Below are 19,921 nucleotides of genomic sequence, written 5' to 3' on the forward strand. Positions count from 1 at the left end.
TCGATACGAGGACCCTGATCGAGATCCTCGTTGTCGTCCTCGCGACAACGGACAACCGGTTGTCGAGGAATCGAGATACGCGCAAGATCGCGTATCGAAACGCTACCATTTTTCCTCGTTAATCCGCGCGTTGATCGTTTGCCGAAAGTTGTAACATCTGCGAATTCGATGGAGGTTCGAAGAATCCCGTCACGCCGCGTCAGCAGCTACCATCGTCCGTTCGATCGAAGCGCGGTGGAAGTTGCATCGCTATATTAATTCTGTCAATTTTTCGCACCAGGAGTTGCACGGTTATTTAGTTACACGGGATGTGTGTACGTAAGCAAGATTAAAAGATTGGCTGTCGATGCGTTCAATATCGGCTGGAATCGACGGTGATGTTCGGTTCGGCAAATCGTTTCGATGATAAAGCGACGTCGATTCGACAGGCTGAAATTCCATGATCGATCGGAGCTTATTTTTCCAGGTTGTCGAGCGGTGCGGCATCGAGAAAGAGATATCGATTCGTTTTCGCGTGCCCTTTCTTCTTCGAGCGTTCGCACGTTCTTTCCTCGAAGCGGTGCAAACGAGTATCGTTTTTACGGGGTTCGACCGCGGTAACGATCCCGTCCGCCCGTTTAACGTAATCGTAATTTCACTTTTACCTTTCGTTGCGTGGCCTCTCGCGTCCCGAACGCTCGCCGTGGACGAATCTCGACGACGAACAAGGAACGGAATCGAACGAGTGTATCGGCGCCGGCACGGAGAACCTCCGAGCTGCATTGTAACGCTTTACCGTGCCACCGCTACGAGCTCGTTATCGCATCATCGTCGTCATAACGAGCTCGTATCGTCATTACGTTCGCCGATTCGAGTGCCGCGATTCGCTTCACCGTTCGATCCCTCCGTAATCCTCGATGCGCGTTTAGGAAGGCAATAACGAAGAATAATTACACGACGGGGCTGTTACCCACCGCAAACTTCGCCGTGTATTTCGACCAACGAAAGATATCCTTTCGCGTAAAATATTCCGAGTGAAATGTTTCAAACGTTTCGACGATTTTTAATTTCTACGTCGAAAACGAACTCGGAGTATTTCCCAAACTGTTCTCCAGCCACGGTGAGTCTCGTCCCGAAATGCTATTTTAACAAAGCAACGATCACCGCAGAGCGTGTTTGTGGCAATTCGTACACGTAAGTAATATTGTTTTTTTTTTTTCGACTTCGTGGAACTCATTGGCACCGTTTGCTCGGAAACTCCCGGGATTCCCTGTACACTTTCCGATCTATGGTCGAAACGGACTTTTAGTGGAAACATTTGTCCCGCGGCACCTGGCGGGCGGCTTAATATCTGGACCATACGGTACAAAAATGAAATTATCACTTACTGTGCCCCTACACCTTGCCGTTTCACCGTTTCCGAACCCAAATCGTAAAATTCGTTGCTATTCGTACGGTGGGTCCGTGCGAATTTAAACATTCCGTTTCACGAGGGTCGACTGTACACGCGTAGAAAACGAGACAAAATTAAACATTTCTTTTCTCACGGAACTTCGAGACCCGCGATAAAATTCCGTTTCTAGATTTTCCATTTCTACCTCAGAACATGTACCTGCGTTGAATTCGCAAAAGGACCGAAGGATCCGCGATCAATTATAATTTCTCATACAAATCCTCCATCCTATCGTCTTTGTACAATTTTTCATATATTCCTTATTCCATGTATAAATGTAGGTTTACTCCAAACGTCGATCTCGATATCGATCGTCGTTCGATGTACTTACTACCCTCGCGCTTTACGAAAGTATCTCTCACCTGGGTACGTGTAATCTCGGTTCAACCCTTTAGACTCGTTACAGACTACCTTTCCGTAAACGAAGCATCTTTCTTGCGTATAGTTCGTCACCGTCCTCTCCGAACAAAAATTACAATTGTTCTCACGAGGTTCTCACGTTCGAGTGCTGGAGAACGTCGCGCGTTGCAGGATGCGTGCACAGGGTATCGTCACGTTGGTATCCCCGAAACGACATCGAGACCGAGCAAGTCACTCGTTGAACGAGAGCGATTATCTGCGTGGGAGTCCGCGGGGTTCCTCGCGCGACCGGGTTGATTTCAAAGTGAGATTTCGGGGTAAAGATGCAGGTAAACAAACACGGTCCTCGGTAAGAGACGCGGGTCGGTGTGCGACGAAGGCTAACGAAAGGCGGAGGAAAAACGCTAAAGCGAGACAGCGCGTCTCGGCGCGGCGCGGCGCGGCGCGGCGCGTCTCGGCGCGGCGCGACGCGGCGCGGAGGGAAAAGCCCCGGGGTGGCTGGTGCGCGGGCGCGGCTTTGCGGGTCAGAGTGCGCCGGGTATATAACCGGGCGGATGCCGTCGTCCTTTAGTCTTGCGCTTATCGTCGTAGCGACGACCCGCTCGAGCTCGATCGCGTAGTCGTCGCACGCTCGCGGTCCATTGACCATCGAAAGCTTCGTTTACAGTGATGACGCGAATCGTGTTTCGTTCGGCGGTGGCCGTCGCGACACCTCGCGCGAAATTTCACGCCTCGATGTCGTAACCACCCCTACGGAGTCCGAGCGTCCATTAGCGACGTTCGTGGTACACGAAAGGGGTGAGAGAAACGAAGAAGAAGAAGAAGAAAAAGAAACGGATCGTTCTTGGTACGATCGAGACCGATTGCATCGCGAACCACGGCTCCGGCAGTGCGTCGACCTGTTGTAACCGCGATCGCGGTACGAACACTGTCGCGTAGAAGTCGTCGCGTGCCAAAAGTGTCGTAAAAGACGAGACAGTCGTACACCGACCGGAGGTTCCACGGAAGAAACGCGAGTTCCGAGTGTGTTGTCGCGAAGACGTTCTTTCGACGACAGCGAGATCGCGCAGCGAGAAAAAGACTCGGGTCGAGCGATTCTCGGACGCGAGACGAGGCGAGGCGAAGCGAGGAAACCGGCGGACGAAGGAGGAAGACGAAACACGGCAGGAGCGAAACCTCGGGGAAGGAAGAGGAGGAGAAGAAGAAGAAGAGGCACTGCAGGGAATTCCGAGCCGTGCCTCCGGCCAGATACGACCGCTTGTATAGATCTATATGCATAGTAAAGTCGCGGCAATAGAAGAGCCCCGGCCACGACGACGCGTATCTGGGTCATACACCCGTACTCTCGTGTCTGGGCCGTTACCGCTGTCGCTGCTCGTTTTCCATAATTTTGCGAGATTCGCTCGTTGCCCCGGAAACCGTGACGGTATCGGGTACCGGTCGCGGGAACGGATGTTCCCCGAATTAAAAACCGACGAGCGAACCGGTTCGTCGTTCGCGGCTGAGCGTCGATATCTCCGCGGCGGCGGTGGCGGCGGCGATAACCCGACGTCGAGGGACGCCGTCGAAAAAGGAGAAACGTTCTCACGGCTGGTGTATCGCGAACGGGACGTCCGATTACGCCGAACGGAAGACCATCGTGTCGGTTACCGAGTGTCGCTACCTTGGTACGCGACGCGAGCGGAACCGTACTCGCGATAGATCGTCCTGTGGATCGATCGGTGGAATAATCGCGCAACGGGAACGGTGGAACGTTCGATCGTCGGTGTTCTCGTTTCCAGGAGCGGCAAGTGCGGTTTTTCGAGGTTCGAAAAATCCGGAGGACCATCCCGGTGCGCGGTGCGCGGTTCGCGGGAGCTTCGATTTCTTTGTTAGCGCGACACGGTACGCGCGTGTCGGTCGTTTCGTTCGTTCGTTCGATCGGTCGGTCGAGCGGCTCGCTAAATTGTTTGCGTACGTCGGCGACGCGTCGTCGGGCGAACTCGATACCCGTGACCGTAACGAGCTGTTACGTCGTTACGGCCGCGAAACAGAGAGAACGAAAACAGAGAGCCGTAACACCAACGGCACGGTGAGCAGGGGAGGGCACGTTGGCTAGCCAGTGGCCACCTCCCGCGGGGACAATCCCGGTACCGAACGAACGCCGCGCGAGAACTATTATCCGTGGAAGAGCAATCAGCCGGCGCGAGACCCGTTTCTCTTTAGAACGGACACGTAGGACGTGGCCCGTGCACGGTAAATAATGAACCCCCGCGGTCGTTTATCAAGCTCACCGCGCGAGGCCAACGAATCCTCAAAGTAGCCCGGCTGCCCGAGTAAATGGAAGAGTGGAACGCGAGCCGGACACCGACGGGCCAGCGCCCACGGAACACCTTCGGATTTCGCCAACGAGAGAAATAACTACGTCGTACGGTGGTTCGTTCGATCGTGTTCGTAATCGCGATACGAGAGTTTCGTGTGCCGGAATCGTTCGATCGGGAGGAGCGCACCGCGGGAGAAAAGGGTAGACGGACGAGGGTAAGACGGGTGCGCCCGCGCGAGCGCGCTCGCCGATCGGCGAACGATAAGAAGAGAGAGGACCCGAGTCGCAGGATCGCGCGGGTAACGTACCGTATACGAAAACGGTCGATGTCGTCGCGATCGTTGAGATGCGATCGGAGATCCTCGATTCGTGGAACGGTCAGCTGCAACCGCGCGCCAGTTTCCCGTGGACTAGCCGTCACCGGTGCAGATAGCGCTCGCGCGACGATCGGCGCGGCTCCATGAGAGCGATTCTAACGGACGATCGCGGCAGAACGTTTTAACACTTTCGCGCGAGCACGGTGCGGCACGGTGAGTCTCCACCGACCGAATCATGAGACGACGCAACAACGGCTCCGGCGGCGGCTACGCCGGCTGTTGCTGCCAGGCGAGCAAGAGACCCGGTGCACGGAACGGATGCACCGGAACACCGGGGAACGAACCGCCCGGATGGTGCATTTACGCGACGGTCGCACTGGTCGCCGTTGGCTGCTACCTGAACGCGTTGGGTGGTGATTTCGTGCACGACGATATACCGGCGGTGGTGAGGAACAAGGACGTGATCGTCCAAACGCCCTGGACCAGTGTTTTCAAGGACGACTTCTGGGGTACGCCCATGCACGACGTCAACAGCCACAAGAGCTACAGACCCCTGACCACGTTCACGTTTCGGTAAGCGATTCCGTTCTCTTCGAAAACAACCGACGTACCCTTCACCGACCGGGATCCTTGTACCGTTGGCTGTTTCGGTGTCGGTGTAAATTCTTGTCCGAGAACTCTCTTAAGTAAAAAGTTCCCGAGGTTTCTCGCCCGGGATTTACGTCTTCCCGACACCATCGCCGGATAGACGATTAATTTCGCACTCGTTAAAACTTTCTCCCTCTCGTACTCTCCCGCGCGTCCAGATTCGCGCAATACCTTCCGAATTCGTAATTGTAATCGAGGACCGCGACGACCCGGTTCCTTGGTACCCGACGACCAAGTTTCCAGCGAATCGGGAAACGCTCTTCAAAAATGCTTTAAAACGTTGCAATTTCGACGTTAACGATGCTCGATGGATTTACGAACGAAATCGCGGGGATTGTCGCCAGCTGCAGGAGTTGAACGAATAACGCTCGCGTTGGAAAGTTTCAAAGTATCGGAGCGTTTTAATCGGAAATACGTTGTTGCTCGCGCGCGCCTGCGCTAAACGCACGAGAATAGAAGCTACAATTTGATAACGCGAACGATGTCGCGCGATATTATATTCGATAAAAGTGTTTCCCGTAATCGTTTTCGCGGTGCAATTTTCTACGGTGGTTGTATCGAATTATTCGCGTACATTTTTTTTTTTTCTTCTTCATCGACGATTAAATTGTGTACGGTCCACTGTATCGTACCGCTGCATCGATATTTCGCAAGGTATACCGGTCGACGCGACCGAGAATTCTTTCCAGAGAAACGAGTTCGAAACTGGTCGAATGTGCGTGAACCCGATCTCGAATCTCGAAGGATTTCCATACGGATTGCGTTCAGCCCTTAAGTATACGATAATTACTTTCCGATCGCGAGACAAATTCTCTCGGAATTTCCAAATCTCGAAACGCTGTTCTCGTTCCGTCGAGTTCGAGGATCGATTTCTCCACAACGGAGTGAACTGCGACGAAAAATTCTCTTCCACGTTTTCGATTCGCGATCGCGAGAATCGTTCGCTCCGTTTGTACCGCGATTACCGGGACAACGTAGCCTGCGTTCGAAAAATACCGTTTATTTTATCATATCGTTTTAAATACAAATCGGGGCACGATATTATTCTTTTGTTCGCGCGGAATATGAATTCGAAAACAAAAAAAAAAAGGAAAATTAAAACCGCGCGTACGGGCTCGGTGGTTCGCAAATAAACTGCAGCGAACGGGGCTGAAGTCGTAATGGTCGTTTAAAAAGGTGATTCGGTTCGAAGTGAATACGACGGAAAATATTTATCTTTCGCGATTAATTTTCTCGTTTTCGTTTGAAAACGGCGAACGAAAGTCTAACGCGCGAAACATTGCGTCGATGAGAATCTTCGCTAGTATCGGTGCGGCAATCAGCGACGGTATTATTAAAACGAATTCGCTGTACCGCTACAATTAGTAGACACCGCGCGGCCCGCAATTAAAGCTGCGAATTCAAAATAAACTGGAATAAGCGCGGTGGGTTATCGCGAATGGAATAATTACACGTTGCATTTTTGTTGTCCAACTGGCGTGCCACGTTGGTCCGTGATCGCGCCAAGTTGAATTTCTACGACATTTTCGGTCGAAATTTCGAGATCGCGATCAAAGGAAACGAGCTGTAATCTCGTGGATTTCGAACGTACCGCGCGTGACTTCGTTACAGAGACTCTCGCGCGAGTTGGTCTTCCGTCTAATTACGCGAGACAATAGGCTCGAAAGTATTCGGTTTGATCGCATCGATACCGCGAAGTTGGTCTACGCAGCGAACGACGAAAAAGATTTACGAGAATACGCGAAAAATCCAACAACGAACCACGAATATTAACCGTGATTGCGAGCTCGAGATAGAAAGAAGATTACCGCGTCGGTTGGAAAGCAAAGGTGGCGGAAACGATCACTTTCGTGCGTCTTGTTACGTTTTTTCTCACCGATGTGTGCAACGTGTTATTTACGGCCCGACTCTGAAAAACATTTGTCGGGAAAACTTTCTTACGCTTCTAATAGTTTCCAAGATAGCATCGGATAGATGAAACTTCGGTGGGTAGTTTTATCCCCTAAACTTGAGTTCTGGCAGGTGAAAAAAAGTTCGTGTCCCTTGGTTTTGCTGTACAAACTTTCATCGAAATCAACGGCGAACACTGCGGATATTTCTCGTTGGTAACGAAGTCGGAGAAATTACGCGATTATCGAAGTAAGTACCGACGATTCGGAGCTGTACGTTTCGATCACCGTGCGACGTTTTACAAAACGAACAATTACGGGAAATGTTTGGAATATCCACGATTTGTAAAAACATTGTGCCGAGAGTCGATCGATAGAACGGGGGGGAAAAAGTGTAAAATTCCAAATATACGCGTTACGCGAAAAATTGTAGCAGCAGCGAACAAGGGGATATTCCTTGTGAAAAAATGGTCCGAAAATATAGAACAATTTGTTTTTCAGTTCGATCGAGCCCGCGATTAAATAGAACTCAGTTAACGCGTCTGGCCGGTACTCGTTATTTCTACTTGTGTCGGTGTTCGCAAATTATGAATTAACGAAGGTACGGTGTTGCGCGTTTCGACCGATTCTAACTTGTCGAGAGGGAACGAGATCGATGAGAGACAGGTAATACCGTGCCGGCTTCAACGTTTATATCGTGGACTCTAATAAACGGGAACTAACAAGAACTGGAAACAACGAATAACAATTAAAGTGTAATTCTCAAACTAAAATGATTTTTCACCGAAACGAAGCCTCGGACGTAAAAATTGTATTCGATGTTTCCGATTCGTGTTTACACTGAGAATCGTCTCTCGGGCGTTGGTTCCACGTTTTAACGGTTGGTCGAGCCACGCTTTACGGAATTACGTGGCGCACGTACGCGTTCCACCATAATTAAATATTTCGCGATACGATTATTTTCCAAACACGTATAAAAATTAAGCACCCGTAGATACCGATATCCAACGTTTCGACAGCTCGTATCCCCACCGTTGAATCTCTCGACGCGTTACAGAAACGCACACCTTCGGACCACACGTTTCCAGAACGTATCAAAGTTGCAAATTTTCTCCTATCGACAACATCGGTACATTTTACCCCACGATCGGACCACACTTTACGCACTACGTCGCGCGTAAAATTCCACCTCGATTAAATACATCGCGATACTATTACTTTCAAACCCAGCGAAATAGTAAACACCCGTAAACACCGGTATCCAACAACGCTCCGACGAGTCCTATCTCCGTTTTCGAATCTCCGAACGCGTTACCAAAAACGCACACGTTCCGGCCGTACGTTTCCTCGACGAAGCTGCAGATTTTCACTATCTATCGGAAAAGAATTAACGGTCCTCTCTTGGTCTCGCGTTATCGAATCCCGAGTCCGGTCGTTCTCTCGATCGGACGGTCGAGCCGACGTCCGCGCGGCGAACCGCGCGAAATCTGCATCGGGCAATTTCTCGACCGATATCGATTCGCTCGCCCTGAACGGAGAATGGAAAATTGCGGATACGTGGACGAGCAACGCCGTATGGTCGACGAGGTCCATCCGGCGCGATGGCGGTCGGCTCTGAACGGTGCTGGATGGGCCAAGACTCCAACCGCGAGGAACTCGTGGACGTTGCCGCGTTGCACCGTGTCCTGTAACACGAACGGGACCTAGCTCGGCTTCCGCCCAGCGCCGATTTGATGCATGGATACCAGTTTGCCACACTCCGCGCGCAATACTGCATATTGGCTGGTATTGGGCGATCCATCATACCGCAAGACACCGACACATCGCTCATTCGCCTTAACGCTCCAGATGCTGTTGCCAACTTCGACGCGGAGAGACGGGCGGCTCGTAGATTCTAGCGGAAGGAACGACGCCGTGGCGCGCGAAGGGTTTACGGGGGGGCTCTCGATGGTAAACGGGGGGGTAGGCGAGAGGGTGAGCGAGGTGGAGGGCGGACGAACATTGCGCTTCCGCGTTTCGCGCGTTGCCGGAAGTGGAACGCATCCATAATTCCCGAGGCTCTAAGACGCGGAGGCTACGGGCGCCGGTAGTCACGTTCGTTCGTCTCGAGATTACGGGATATTAACGATCGGGACACGGGCGTCATTTCCAGCGAGTTTGCACAAGCGTCTTCTAATCGTACCGCGTAATCATTTTTCTCCAAGGCTCGAGTCGATCCCGAGGATCGAAAACGGGGCTCGTTAACGCTGACTCGTTGCTGCGTCAGATGTGAAGTTTTTTTTTTTTTTTCTTTCTTTCACCCCCCGAAATGAGCAACTCGCTCGAGAGAACGGTCAGTTGCTTATCTCGGATCAGATACGTTCGGCTTTGTTCTCCAGTCGGAGAACACGGAGAACGGCCGAGAGAAGAGAATAGAATATTCTTTTTCTATTCTCGGTTACACGGATCTCTCGCTATGCAGCTGACTTCGAACAAAGAAGAGGGGGCAGCGAGTTGCTCGTTTCGAGTCGGCGAACGAGTTGCTTCCTACGAATCGAGATTACGTGCAAGGGGACGAAAGTTGTTTCGTTTCGGCGGAATGGGTGCCGCGAGTCCACGGAAGTCTTCGTTGTTTCTCGAGTGAACGCATCGGCTCCTGAAACGGTGTATTTTAAGTTTCATTCGCGTTCGACGTAGTTTCCGGCTCGACCTTCCCCGATACGCATCTCCCGTGGCACAGATCCGCCCTTAGAGGCGGAGGGATTTAAATGTCTCGTTTACACGGTGGATTTCAAGGCCGGGTGATGATATTAAGTGACTTTTTCGAGACACGTGCCTGCCATTTCGCAACTATAGATTTTTTTCTATTCGTAAGACTGGAGAGACGAGCTCGTACGCGCTCTATTTACTCTCGAAAGACGAAAGCAAATATCAGAGTTCGCGCGACATTCCACGACGAGGGTTCCAGCTGTACGGGCCACGAGGACTCGGGAATACCCTTTTTTATTTCGTTTCGTTGGAAATGATCGCGCGTTGAAACCGTCCTCTACGATATATCCATTCGCACTTACACCGCTAACGATTCCAGGCTAATTTGAATTTCGTCGATCGGAGCAGCCGTCGACGATTACGATTGGATTAAATCGCGATTAATTACGGCGACTAATTATTTAATCGCGTCGCGCGATCGATTAATCGATCGAGAAGAATTCCTCCAATAACCGAATCCGATACTTGGTGGTAAAGTTAGATTCACAGCACGTGTTTCACACCTTCGATGATTTACGTAATATTAATTTGTTCGCGGGAAACGCGATGGGTACGTTACGTAACACTATCGATATTGCTCCGTAAATACTGCATCTTCAACGTTGGAAAACAATTCCGTGCGATCGAGTTCTTCTACGATCGCGCGGACGCTTTCGTTTGAAATTGAACCGAATTCGAACTTATCCAAAGACGTTCGTTCGTTCTTCCTGTTCGTCAATATTATTTCACCGTAAACCTTGAATGTTTGTATAAAAGCTTTATCGAGGAATGGCAGCCGTCGATTATTGCGCGAGCTCGTCCGAGAGGACGGAATTATCGATGAATTGAATCGCAAAGGCGGAAACCGAGTTTCAGGGGAGTCTAACGCGATATAAATATGAAAAGAGTACGAGCAATGTTCGTTCGCGGTTACCGAATTCGCGTACGGAACGAGTAAACGGTGTTTGTGCGTTTCGTTCTTCAAAGACCGGAATTATTGGCACGGGAACTCGAACACGTAGGTACCTGGGGGATGAAAAGCCCGGGAAGAAAGAGAGGGAGGAGTTACGCGACATATATTTATAATTACTCTTTCTTTCGTACGTCGAGGGCACGGGTGCCGATTACTCTGTACGCGCGACTGTTTTCCTAACGGCGATGCACGGGTCAAAGATTACGAACAATTGGACGTTTCGCGAGCAGAGCCACGTACATACGTTTCGTTCGATGTCTTTCTCTCGTTGCCCGCGTCTACCGGCCGTTCTTTGATCTCTTTATTGTTCGTGGAACTTTGACAGCGCTTAGAATATTTTGCTTTCAGAATTCGAGTCTCGGAATGAAAACGTACCCTCCGATCCCGAAAGTTCGAGATACATGTAGCGCAGCTTGAACCGGGCTATTTACTCTCGCAATTCCCGCCCGAAGTTTCCCAGGGATTTTCGAACCCGTTTCTCGCTAAAACGGTCGTCAACTTTCCTATGTACACCTAGCGCGCACGTGCCCGCGCGATTCCACTATCACGGTCGGAACAGGAAGGCCCTTCCAGCGTCCGATGGCTGCCGGCTGAAACAATAATACCCCGAAACTGGAGTTCGATACGACACACGGTTTAATAAAATCGATCTACCCGTACGTCGATGTAACGAACTATTGCCCCTGGTTCGATTCGTAATTTCGTCGAGGAACGACTGGCTCGCGAACGATCCACGGAAAAAAAGATGCACCGTTTCCAATTCGGGAGAACATCGCTCCGATCGAAGCTTATTGTCGCCACGAAATATTCGGCTGCTCGACGAGAAACGAAATCGGTGTTCCTCCGCAGAGAAATACTTCGAGTCCAGGTTGTTTTTTCCAAGCCAATCTGGGAACTGACTTTCGTCAAAGAACCGTAATATCGGTGCTGCTTGTACATAGATGGTCACCGAAAGACCGAAAAGTTCGGGAAAGTCGTTACTCGTTCGTTTTGCAAAAATTTACGACCTTAAATATTTGTTCACGCAAACTCGCGAAACGTGAAACGATTTAGTTGCCCGAGAGATTGGATTAATTTGCCGGTGAACGTTTACGAGAGGAGACACGTTGCTCGAGATTTGATAAAGAACTAAAAAAAAATAGAATTTAGTCGTTTAGTGGCTGTGTTGTATATGCATTTGTACATAAGTTGGTATTTTTTCTTGTGTACGTTTAAATACTTTGGTCGAAGTATTTGAGTGACAACAGGTGTGCAGACGGTTAATATCTCGGGTCTCTTAGGATCCATCGATTCGGTAGATATAGACGATTACTATTTTATCGCGCGAGAAAGTATTCATTTCCGATAAATAGTTGAACAATAATTTTCGTAGTAGATATCACGACGAAAGAGTCGATGAGAACATTCGAAACGTTTCGATTTTACTCTTGAGTTCTCTTCGATTTATTACTGTTGTAAAACGCACGATAGAAAAAATCCACGCGACGATTATCAGTTTGTTTTCGATCGAGAGATTAAAATTTTCCTAAAAATCTACCGGAAACGACGATACGAACGAGGCATATACGTGCAGACGTAGATTACAACGCGAACGTTGTAAAAAAAAGATTTGTACACGCTGTAGAATCTCTGTGAAATTAATTTAGGTAATAATTCTCGGAATTGTCTATTTTATTCTTGTATTTCTTCGCGACGAGCGATACAAATGGTTTGAACGTCTACCGGTCTTAAGTATAACAGACCGTATCCTTGGAACTTCGGCTAAGAACAGCTTTTGTGAAAAATGACGTCTCGTGCGAATTGGTCCATATGTCGACAGCGGTCGTACGAGTCGATGAACACGCTCGGATATAAGTCTTTGCTCCGATGAGAATGGATGACGGAGAACACGCGCCGGACTAGTCGCGTTAAAGTTCACGCGAAGCTTTCCGGGTGTAACGCGCATTAGACTATCTCGTCGGCCGATAAAACGTACAGAAAGAAACTTATCGTTGGCTATCTAACGGAAAACACATCCGTCGTTTCCTTAGATCGTATTTTATTCAGTCGCGGACGATAATGACTGGATAACGTTCGAAGATCGTTCGTGCGCACGTAATCCGTTTAATCCACTATCGCAATTGAATCGACGATATACCCGCAGCAAGAGAACTACAACACGATTCAACGTGTTATAAATAACGACTCGGTTTTGTCTATCGACAATATAGCTGGAAGTTCGCAACAATTGCGCCGCAATTAAAAACGCATTTGTATTAATGTCCGACGATGTTTAACGTTCCGTTACCGCGGATTTCGGGTTATGTGGGTCAGCGATATTTAGATTACAGAACGCGCGGACGAACCGAAATTCCTCGTTGTCAGGGATCCGCGAAATTCTACATCGCGCGATTCGCAGTCGGATTAAAAGCCGACGAGAGAAACAAAAAGGAAGGGTAGGGAGAAAAACGAAAAGAAAAGGATGAAAAAAAAAAATATGGGAAACAATACCGCCGCAACGAAACAAAATTTACAACGAAAAAAGTGTTTGGGTAAACTCGTTTCAATGGAATTTGTCGTATTTCACCGTGAATATCATGTATAAATGTGGTTTATAAACGCGAAATACCATCAAGGAATGCAAATGTTTCCGCGAAGAGCGAAGATCCATTAAGCCCCGCGAAATCTCGTTTCCTCTTTCCCTCTCGGCTTAAACCGAGCGTCCTTGCATTTTAATATTTACATTCGTCCGGTGAAGAAAAAAGAAATAAAAAAGAAAAAAAAAAGGAAAGAAAACAAAACGAAAAAGAGAAACGACGTATAAGAAAGAAACGAAAAGGAAACGAAATAGGCATCAGTGCCTTCCCCTTTTCTCCTTTCGCGGTAACGGAGCGCATGCTTTATTACATTTTTCTTGGACGAATTCGTGGACGTTTTTCTTTCCTTTTTTTCTTCTTCTCCTTCTTCTTCTTTTTCCACGCGGCGCAGACTCTCCGTCCATTTATCCGCGAGGCTCTTTGTGCCGGTACAATGACGATCGATATAATCACATTTGCCACAAGTAGGAACTTATACCGTTCCCCGAGAGAGATTCTTCTTTGTTTCGTCATACGTCGAGGATGAGGGAGCCAGTTACTCGCGTGTCGCTCGGAATAAAAATTGTCGCCGGCGAGTTTTATCCCGCGAAGCTTGTACTTCAAAGCTTTGCGCCGCTTTTGTCGCGGTTTCTATCCAATCCTTCGCGGAGAGACGGTTTTCATTAGTCGCCCGAAGGTCGTGCGACGAGTTACCTTTACGGAGTGTCCTCCTCACCGTGGAAACTGAATTGCTTTCCATCGGTGCTCGTTTCGATTGGCGAAATTAAGCGGTCTAGTTTACGCGTTGCCTGCGTTCCGTTGGCCCGCTACAACAATAGCGATAACTTGTGCGCCGACCGTATGAAACTGTCAACTGCCTGCAGCTCGATTAACCGGACAATTATGGCTGCCAACGAACACGTGCAGTGCACGCAATTCGAAATCGTACTGCAATTAGACGGACGCAAAGTAAAGAGAGAATATTGCGCTGTCCCGAAACATCGAACGAAGAAAAAGGATCGATCGATCTCTCGAACCAGGATTCGAATTCGACTCTGTCTCTCGACGAACGATCGTTTTACGAATCTCGTCGTCCGGATCCCTGCGATCTTAAATAAATATTCGTGAATTATCCTAACGCGAAGTTTTCGAAAAGAACAACGAGGTGTAAAGTAAAAAAGAAATCGTACAAGAAAGAACGTACGTTTGTACGAAGATTCGCGATGGAAAAATGAATGAAAATTAACCACGATAGGACGAGATACGTGCAAGATGGTAGATCGAGTCGAAATTCGATGGTAAAGTAACCTCGAGAGAGAACGGAAGCACTAAGTGCGCGAAGAAGCTACGCGAATCGTTGCGATTCTTTCGAGAAATTCGACGCGAGCCCGACCAAGACCGTATGAAATATCCGTAGAAACTTGGTTACTTAAACGAGGAACGGATAGAGCTCGGTTGTAGAATTGTTTCCAACCGGATCGATCCGATGGCGGTACGAAGGAATTGTTATCAATCTCCCCTTCTGCGTCTATTTCCGGTTCTGTACATCCCGCTGCGGAACGATAGTTTCGAGTACAAGTCCCGCTGTACCGTTGTCGAAAAATCTCCTCCCAGAGTCGTCCAGCCTCTAGAATCTTTCCCTGTAAAAAAAGAAAAAAAGAAAAAAAAAGGAACAGACAGCGGACGGATATTGAAAATCGCTCGAACGATATCGGATTCCTCAAAGAGCCGAGAGTCGCGTTTAGTCTTTCCATTCGTGATTTTCGTTTCAGTCGGCGGGCACGCTCGAAAAATCGGCGAACGTCGCGCGATCTTCGCGACTTTCGTCGATCGGTGGGTATATTCGAGACGGTCGGGTATTTCGGGCAAAAACGTCTTCTCGAGACACGAGGCAACGGTTCCCTCTCGTTATCGCCGTTGGAGACCGTACGAGAAACAACGGAGCAACGAGGAGAGGTTTCACCGTTGCGGTTCGCTTTTCTCCGTGTAAGCGTTGCGCGGCACCATCACCGGCCGATTTCACCGTAGAGCTCTATTTCTCTCGTCGCTCGCACGGCGAGAGAATCGAGTCGCGCGAATCGTTCCACTCGCCGAAAGCTCGAGCCGGAATCCGCGCCGGTACACGATTACTTTTATCGAACTTTTCACCCGGGGAGAGAGCAAGCACGTACCGCGCGGAAAGATAGCCGGAGCGGTTCGTTTGCGAGCAGTCACGACGCAGTCAATCGCCCAAAGAGATAAGACACCCGTGGAACCGTCGAACCAGGGTGGGTAGCTTCCGGCCCGGAAGAAAATTTGCAAGTTAGGCGGGTTACGTGTCCCCCTCGACTTCGTGCGAGCACGCGGAAAAGAATTTGTCCGCGACGCAGCGAGCCACCGATACGAAAAACTCTGTCGTGCTGTTCCGTTGAACGAATTCGGAATTTAAAACGATTCCTTTCGCCTCCCGCGACCCCTTCGAATCCACCCCTCTCCCCCACCATCACCCTCGACGTTGTTTCGTATCTCCGGAAATTTGATACGGCTCTTACGAATTTCAACGCGTGTGGGTGGATTTTTTAAAATTTAAATCCCATTTCCGAAGTTATACGCGGAATTTTAATTCGAGTCCCGGGTTTCGAATCGCAGACGCGAATAAAACGTTAAATTCAAATCGTCGGATAGCACGGTTCCCGCGCCCCCAGAAATATCGCGGAACCGCGTTAATTAAAGAAAACCGTGAACCGTGGTTGTGTATTGGGTTTTCAGATTCGTGGAACTTTTACCTCGAGATTGTTTTTCACGATTGTTGAGGTCATTGTTGGTCTTTTCGATCGAACCGTTTACGTTCTTTCTCCGCGCCGAATATTTCATTGCGAGAGATGACTCGAATCCCGTGGAAATTCCCGGGAAATTAAAACCGGGCACCGAGAAAATTCGTTCAACGTTGAAAATATCGGCCACGATTAAACAAATTGGCGCGTTTCTAATTAGGAACGAAATTTGGAAAAAATTCAAGGGAATTCGGAAACACTCTCGTGTTTTTCATCGCGATTGTCCCTTGAAGGTTCTCTCGTACATCCTCGCGTGATAATTACCCAAATCCAAACCGAGAAAATTCGTCCAACGTTGAAAATATCGGCCACGATTAAACAAATTGGCGCGTTTCTAATTAGGAACTCAATTTGGGAAAAATTCAAGGGAATTCGGACACACTCTCGTGTTTTTCGACACGGTCACTCGTAAAGTTCCTCTCGTAGGTCCTCGCGAGAGAATGATTCAAACGCGAACCGAGAAAATTCGTCCAGCGTTGAAAATATCGGTCACGGTTAAACAAATTGGCTCGTTTCTAATTAGAAAAGCAATTTGGAAAAAATTCAAAGGAATTCGGGAACACTCTCGTGTTTTTCGACGCGATTGTCCCTTGAAGGTACTCTCGTACATCCTCGGGTGATAATTACCCAAATCCAAACCGAGAAAATTCGTCCAACGTTGAAAATATCGGTCACGGTTAAACAAATTGGCTGGTTTCTAATTAGGAAAGCAATTTGGAAAAAATTCAAAGAAATTCGAAAACACTCTCGTGTTTTTCGACGCGATTGTCCCTTAAAGGTCCTCTCGTAGATCCTCGCGTGAAAATGATCCAAATCCCAACCGAGGGAGTTCGTTCGACGTTGAAAACATTGTCCACGATCGAACGAATTCGTGCGTTTCTAACCGATAACGAAATTCGTCGAATTTGAAAGGAAAAGAGCCGCGTAAGGAACGGATTGTTGCTCGCTGCGATGAAAACCCTCCCACCTGTGCGCACGCGACCTAACTGGAAGTTCGCGTTGGCTCGGTCGTCGGTGGCGGTGGCGGTGTGGTGCGTCGTTTAGAACGGTTAAATCGTGATTCACGGCGGAGTAAGTTCTTCAGGGTGGTTCTATGATGATTTACGAGCGAGACCGCGAGCGATGATGTGCCGCGCTCCGTGTGCGGCGTGCATGCGAGGGAATAATTATTATTAAATTACTTGACCCGACGCAACCGGCGAAATCTCGTTCCGCGGCGTTACTGACACGCATGAATGATTACGTCACAGACCCTAATTTAGACGCGCGATATCGCATTACACGCAGCTTGCCACGTAGCTACGCTTCGCATTCGATTACGTCACGGTGATCCCCGTGCTAGCCGTGATATCTCATTCGCTTCCGCGTTCAACGCGCCGATCATCGTCCACGGAGTCCTTCGTTGTCGTCGGTGTTTCGTTCCCTGCGATACGACCGACGTCCGAGCCGTCGCGACGCTCCGTCGATCGACCGAGTCACGCCTAACCGAACGCTGGTCAACGCGGGCTCTTCGATATTCGGGATTCGCGGCGGGAGATATCACCTTTCCGAAAGATATTTCACCTGCTGCACCGTTGGGTGATATCCGGGAGACTGTACATCGAAGGACGTTGCTTCGAACGTTTAACGTGATACGAACAACGTTGCGATTCGACCCTCGTTGCGCCAAGCTTGGGTCTTTTCACAACTGGATAAATTTTCGATTAAATCTTTGGTACGATTTTCCTTGGATATTAAAAAAAAAGACACGATGAAGTAACAGAATGTTTATTCGGTGTGTTTGCACGAACAAGGTCGAAAGAAGATTATTTTTAGAATTTCAAATGTATCGTTTTATCCGATTGCATCAACGATCGTTGTAATTCGTTTGCATTGTTTCCGAAGAGGTCTGTACTTTCTCGGTAAATAATTGACACGAGTTTAGAGGTCGACAAAACTAAACACGTTACTACTCCTTTATCGAGTAAGACGATATTTGAGAATGAAACTCACTCGTTGGTGAATTTTCTCCGGTTTGTTTACCGAGGAAGAGCGTGCATATCGATATCGACGCGACGTAAAAAGGGAGTTTTACTCACTCGTTTCGTCTACTCGAGAGTTTCGTACGACGAAACGTCGAGTCTGCGGTTCGTTCGCGCGTTGAACTCGGTGACTATTTACGACTTCGTTCGATGCGCAAATATGGGCGAAAATGCAGGTCCAGGTGGAACACACACCGCGACGAATCTGAAATTCCGGCTCCACGGGTTGCGAAGCGACGATGAGGGTTTGCGATATACTCGATCGAACTTTGCAACTCGTCGACGAATAATCGACGAAAATGTCCGCTCTTCTTGGCTGCGGAATAGGTACGACGAATTCACGTGCCGATGAAATTGAACACTCGTGGGTATTCTACGTGCCGCGTTGTAGACGACACGGATTAAACGAAACGAAGGGAAAAAATGGAGAACCATGAACCAAGTCTTCGGTAAGAACGCGTTATCGATCTTACGGAGTAAGAGCCCCGTTACAACGTTCGTATTCGGTGTAGTTTCGAAATTGAGAAAATCTCGAAAATGTAGGGCGACGTTCTCGCGAGATAATAACCATTGCACGCGACCTTTTTCTGACTGTACTATTTGCCAGGAGCGCGCTTCGTATGTGATATTTTCTTCGTTTCGTTTCGTTCGGCACATCGAGCAATCCCACGATCTCTGTATCGATCAACGATCTGCGCTTCCAGAGTACGTCTCTCTTTCGATCGGTACGTTTTCGCGTATCGGTCGAGGGCAAGAAGAAAATTCCTCGGTCCGTTTCGACGACAAGAACGTATCGTTACGAGGTCGACCTGGTTCTTTCGGCGTTGATCGTGACGAGGAATCCGAAGCGAGCATTTGTCTCGTTCGAAGGTGTATCCGGTCGTTTATTGGATCCGCGAAGTTCGCCAACGGGTATGTAATAACCGAGAAGGCGAAACCCCGTAATCCGCGAGGAGAGAAGAAAGAGCCTGGTGCTCTTAAGGACTCCCGACAGATGGAATGATATTATTGCGCCATTGAAACGAGCTCGGTATTGAAAAAGTTTGTCCTACGTAGGTATTCCGATAAATGATTAATGCATGGCGGCGTTGAAACTTCTCCAAACTGATTTCTATTCCCCTCAAACGCGAGGTCGTGGATATAATCATTTTCATTTTCTGGAATAACGTCGCGATACTCTCGTTCCCCTTAATTATTTCCCCGGAACAAGTTGCTCGTAACGTCTCGAGAACGATGGGCGAGTTTCGCATGAATTTTTTATCACCAATTCGGGGATCGTTCGCGCGACAGGGATCAACGAATCCATTGAGTGCGTTGTTTTCGTTTTCAATTCTCTCATACGCGAAAACATCGTAATTTTCGTATACTTTTACGTCCGTTCGTACGGATATCGATTCGCGATATTCGTTTACGTTCTTTTTCGTGTATTCCTCGAAGCGACCTTTATCGGAAATAATCGTCACGGAACGTCGTATCGTTGGTGAAAATCCACGCGCAACAACAGGAAGGTCTCGTAAAATTTCATACGGTCGAGCGAAGTAACCTGGAACTATCCACGGACTGGCCTAGACTCGTGGAATCGGAGACGGGTAAACCTCAGCACCGTAGAACTCGGGACGGATAAGTCTGACCGCATTGAAATACATATCGACGACCTGTGCTTCGCGGAACCCGACATGGAAGACCTTCTACGAGTCCGTAGAGTCTGTAGAGCCCGCTTACGAAGAATCCGTTACAAAAGACTTAAACTTCGTAGAACTGAGCGCACAGACTGTACCGGTTTCCGAGACTCACCCGTAGACAACTTGAAATTCGCGAAACCAGGACACGGGTACGTTATGGTCTCGAAAAATCCCGTACAAAGGACTCCGATCCAGAGGATTG

At 48.9% G+C, this 19,921-nt stretch overlaps 1 protein-coding gene across 1 annotated transcript in view; it reads left to right on the top strand.

The window, feature by feature from the left end:
• The first annotated feature begins 2,446 nt into the window (after positions 1-2,446).
• The window catches only part of LOC143152661 (protein O-mannosyl-transferase TMTC1-like), a 314,611-nt gene continuing 297,136 nt past the window's right edge, over positions 2,447-19,921 (top strand). The window contains exon 1 of the mRNA XM_076323019.1: positions 2,447-4,984. Within this exon, the coding sequence (XP_076179134.1) occupies positions 4,647-4,984 (338 nt within the window). The 5' untranslated portion in view covers positions 2,447-4,646. The remainder of the gene's footprint in view (positions 4,985-19,921) is intronic.

Source organism: Ptiloglossa arizonensis, chromosome 11, assembly GCF_051014685.1.
Source record: "Ptiloglossa arizonensis isolate GNS036 chromosome 11, iyPtiAriz1_principal, whole genome shotgun sequence".
In the NCBI taxonomy this organism is placed as follows: domain Eukaryota; kingdom Metazoa; phylum Arthropoda; class Insecta; order Hymenoptera; family Colletidae; genus Ptiloglossa; species Ptiloglossa arizonensis.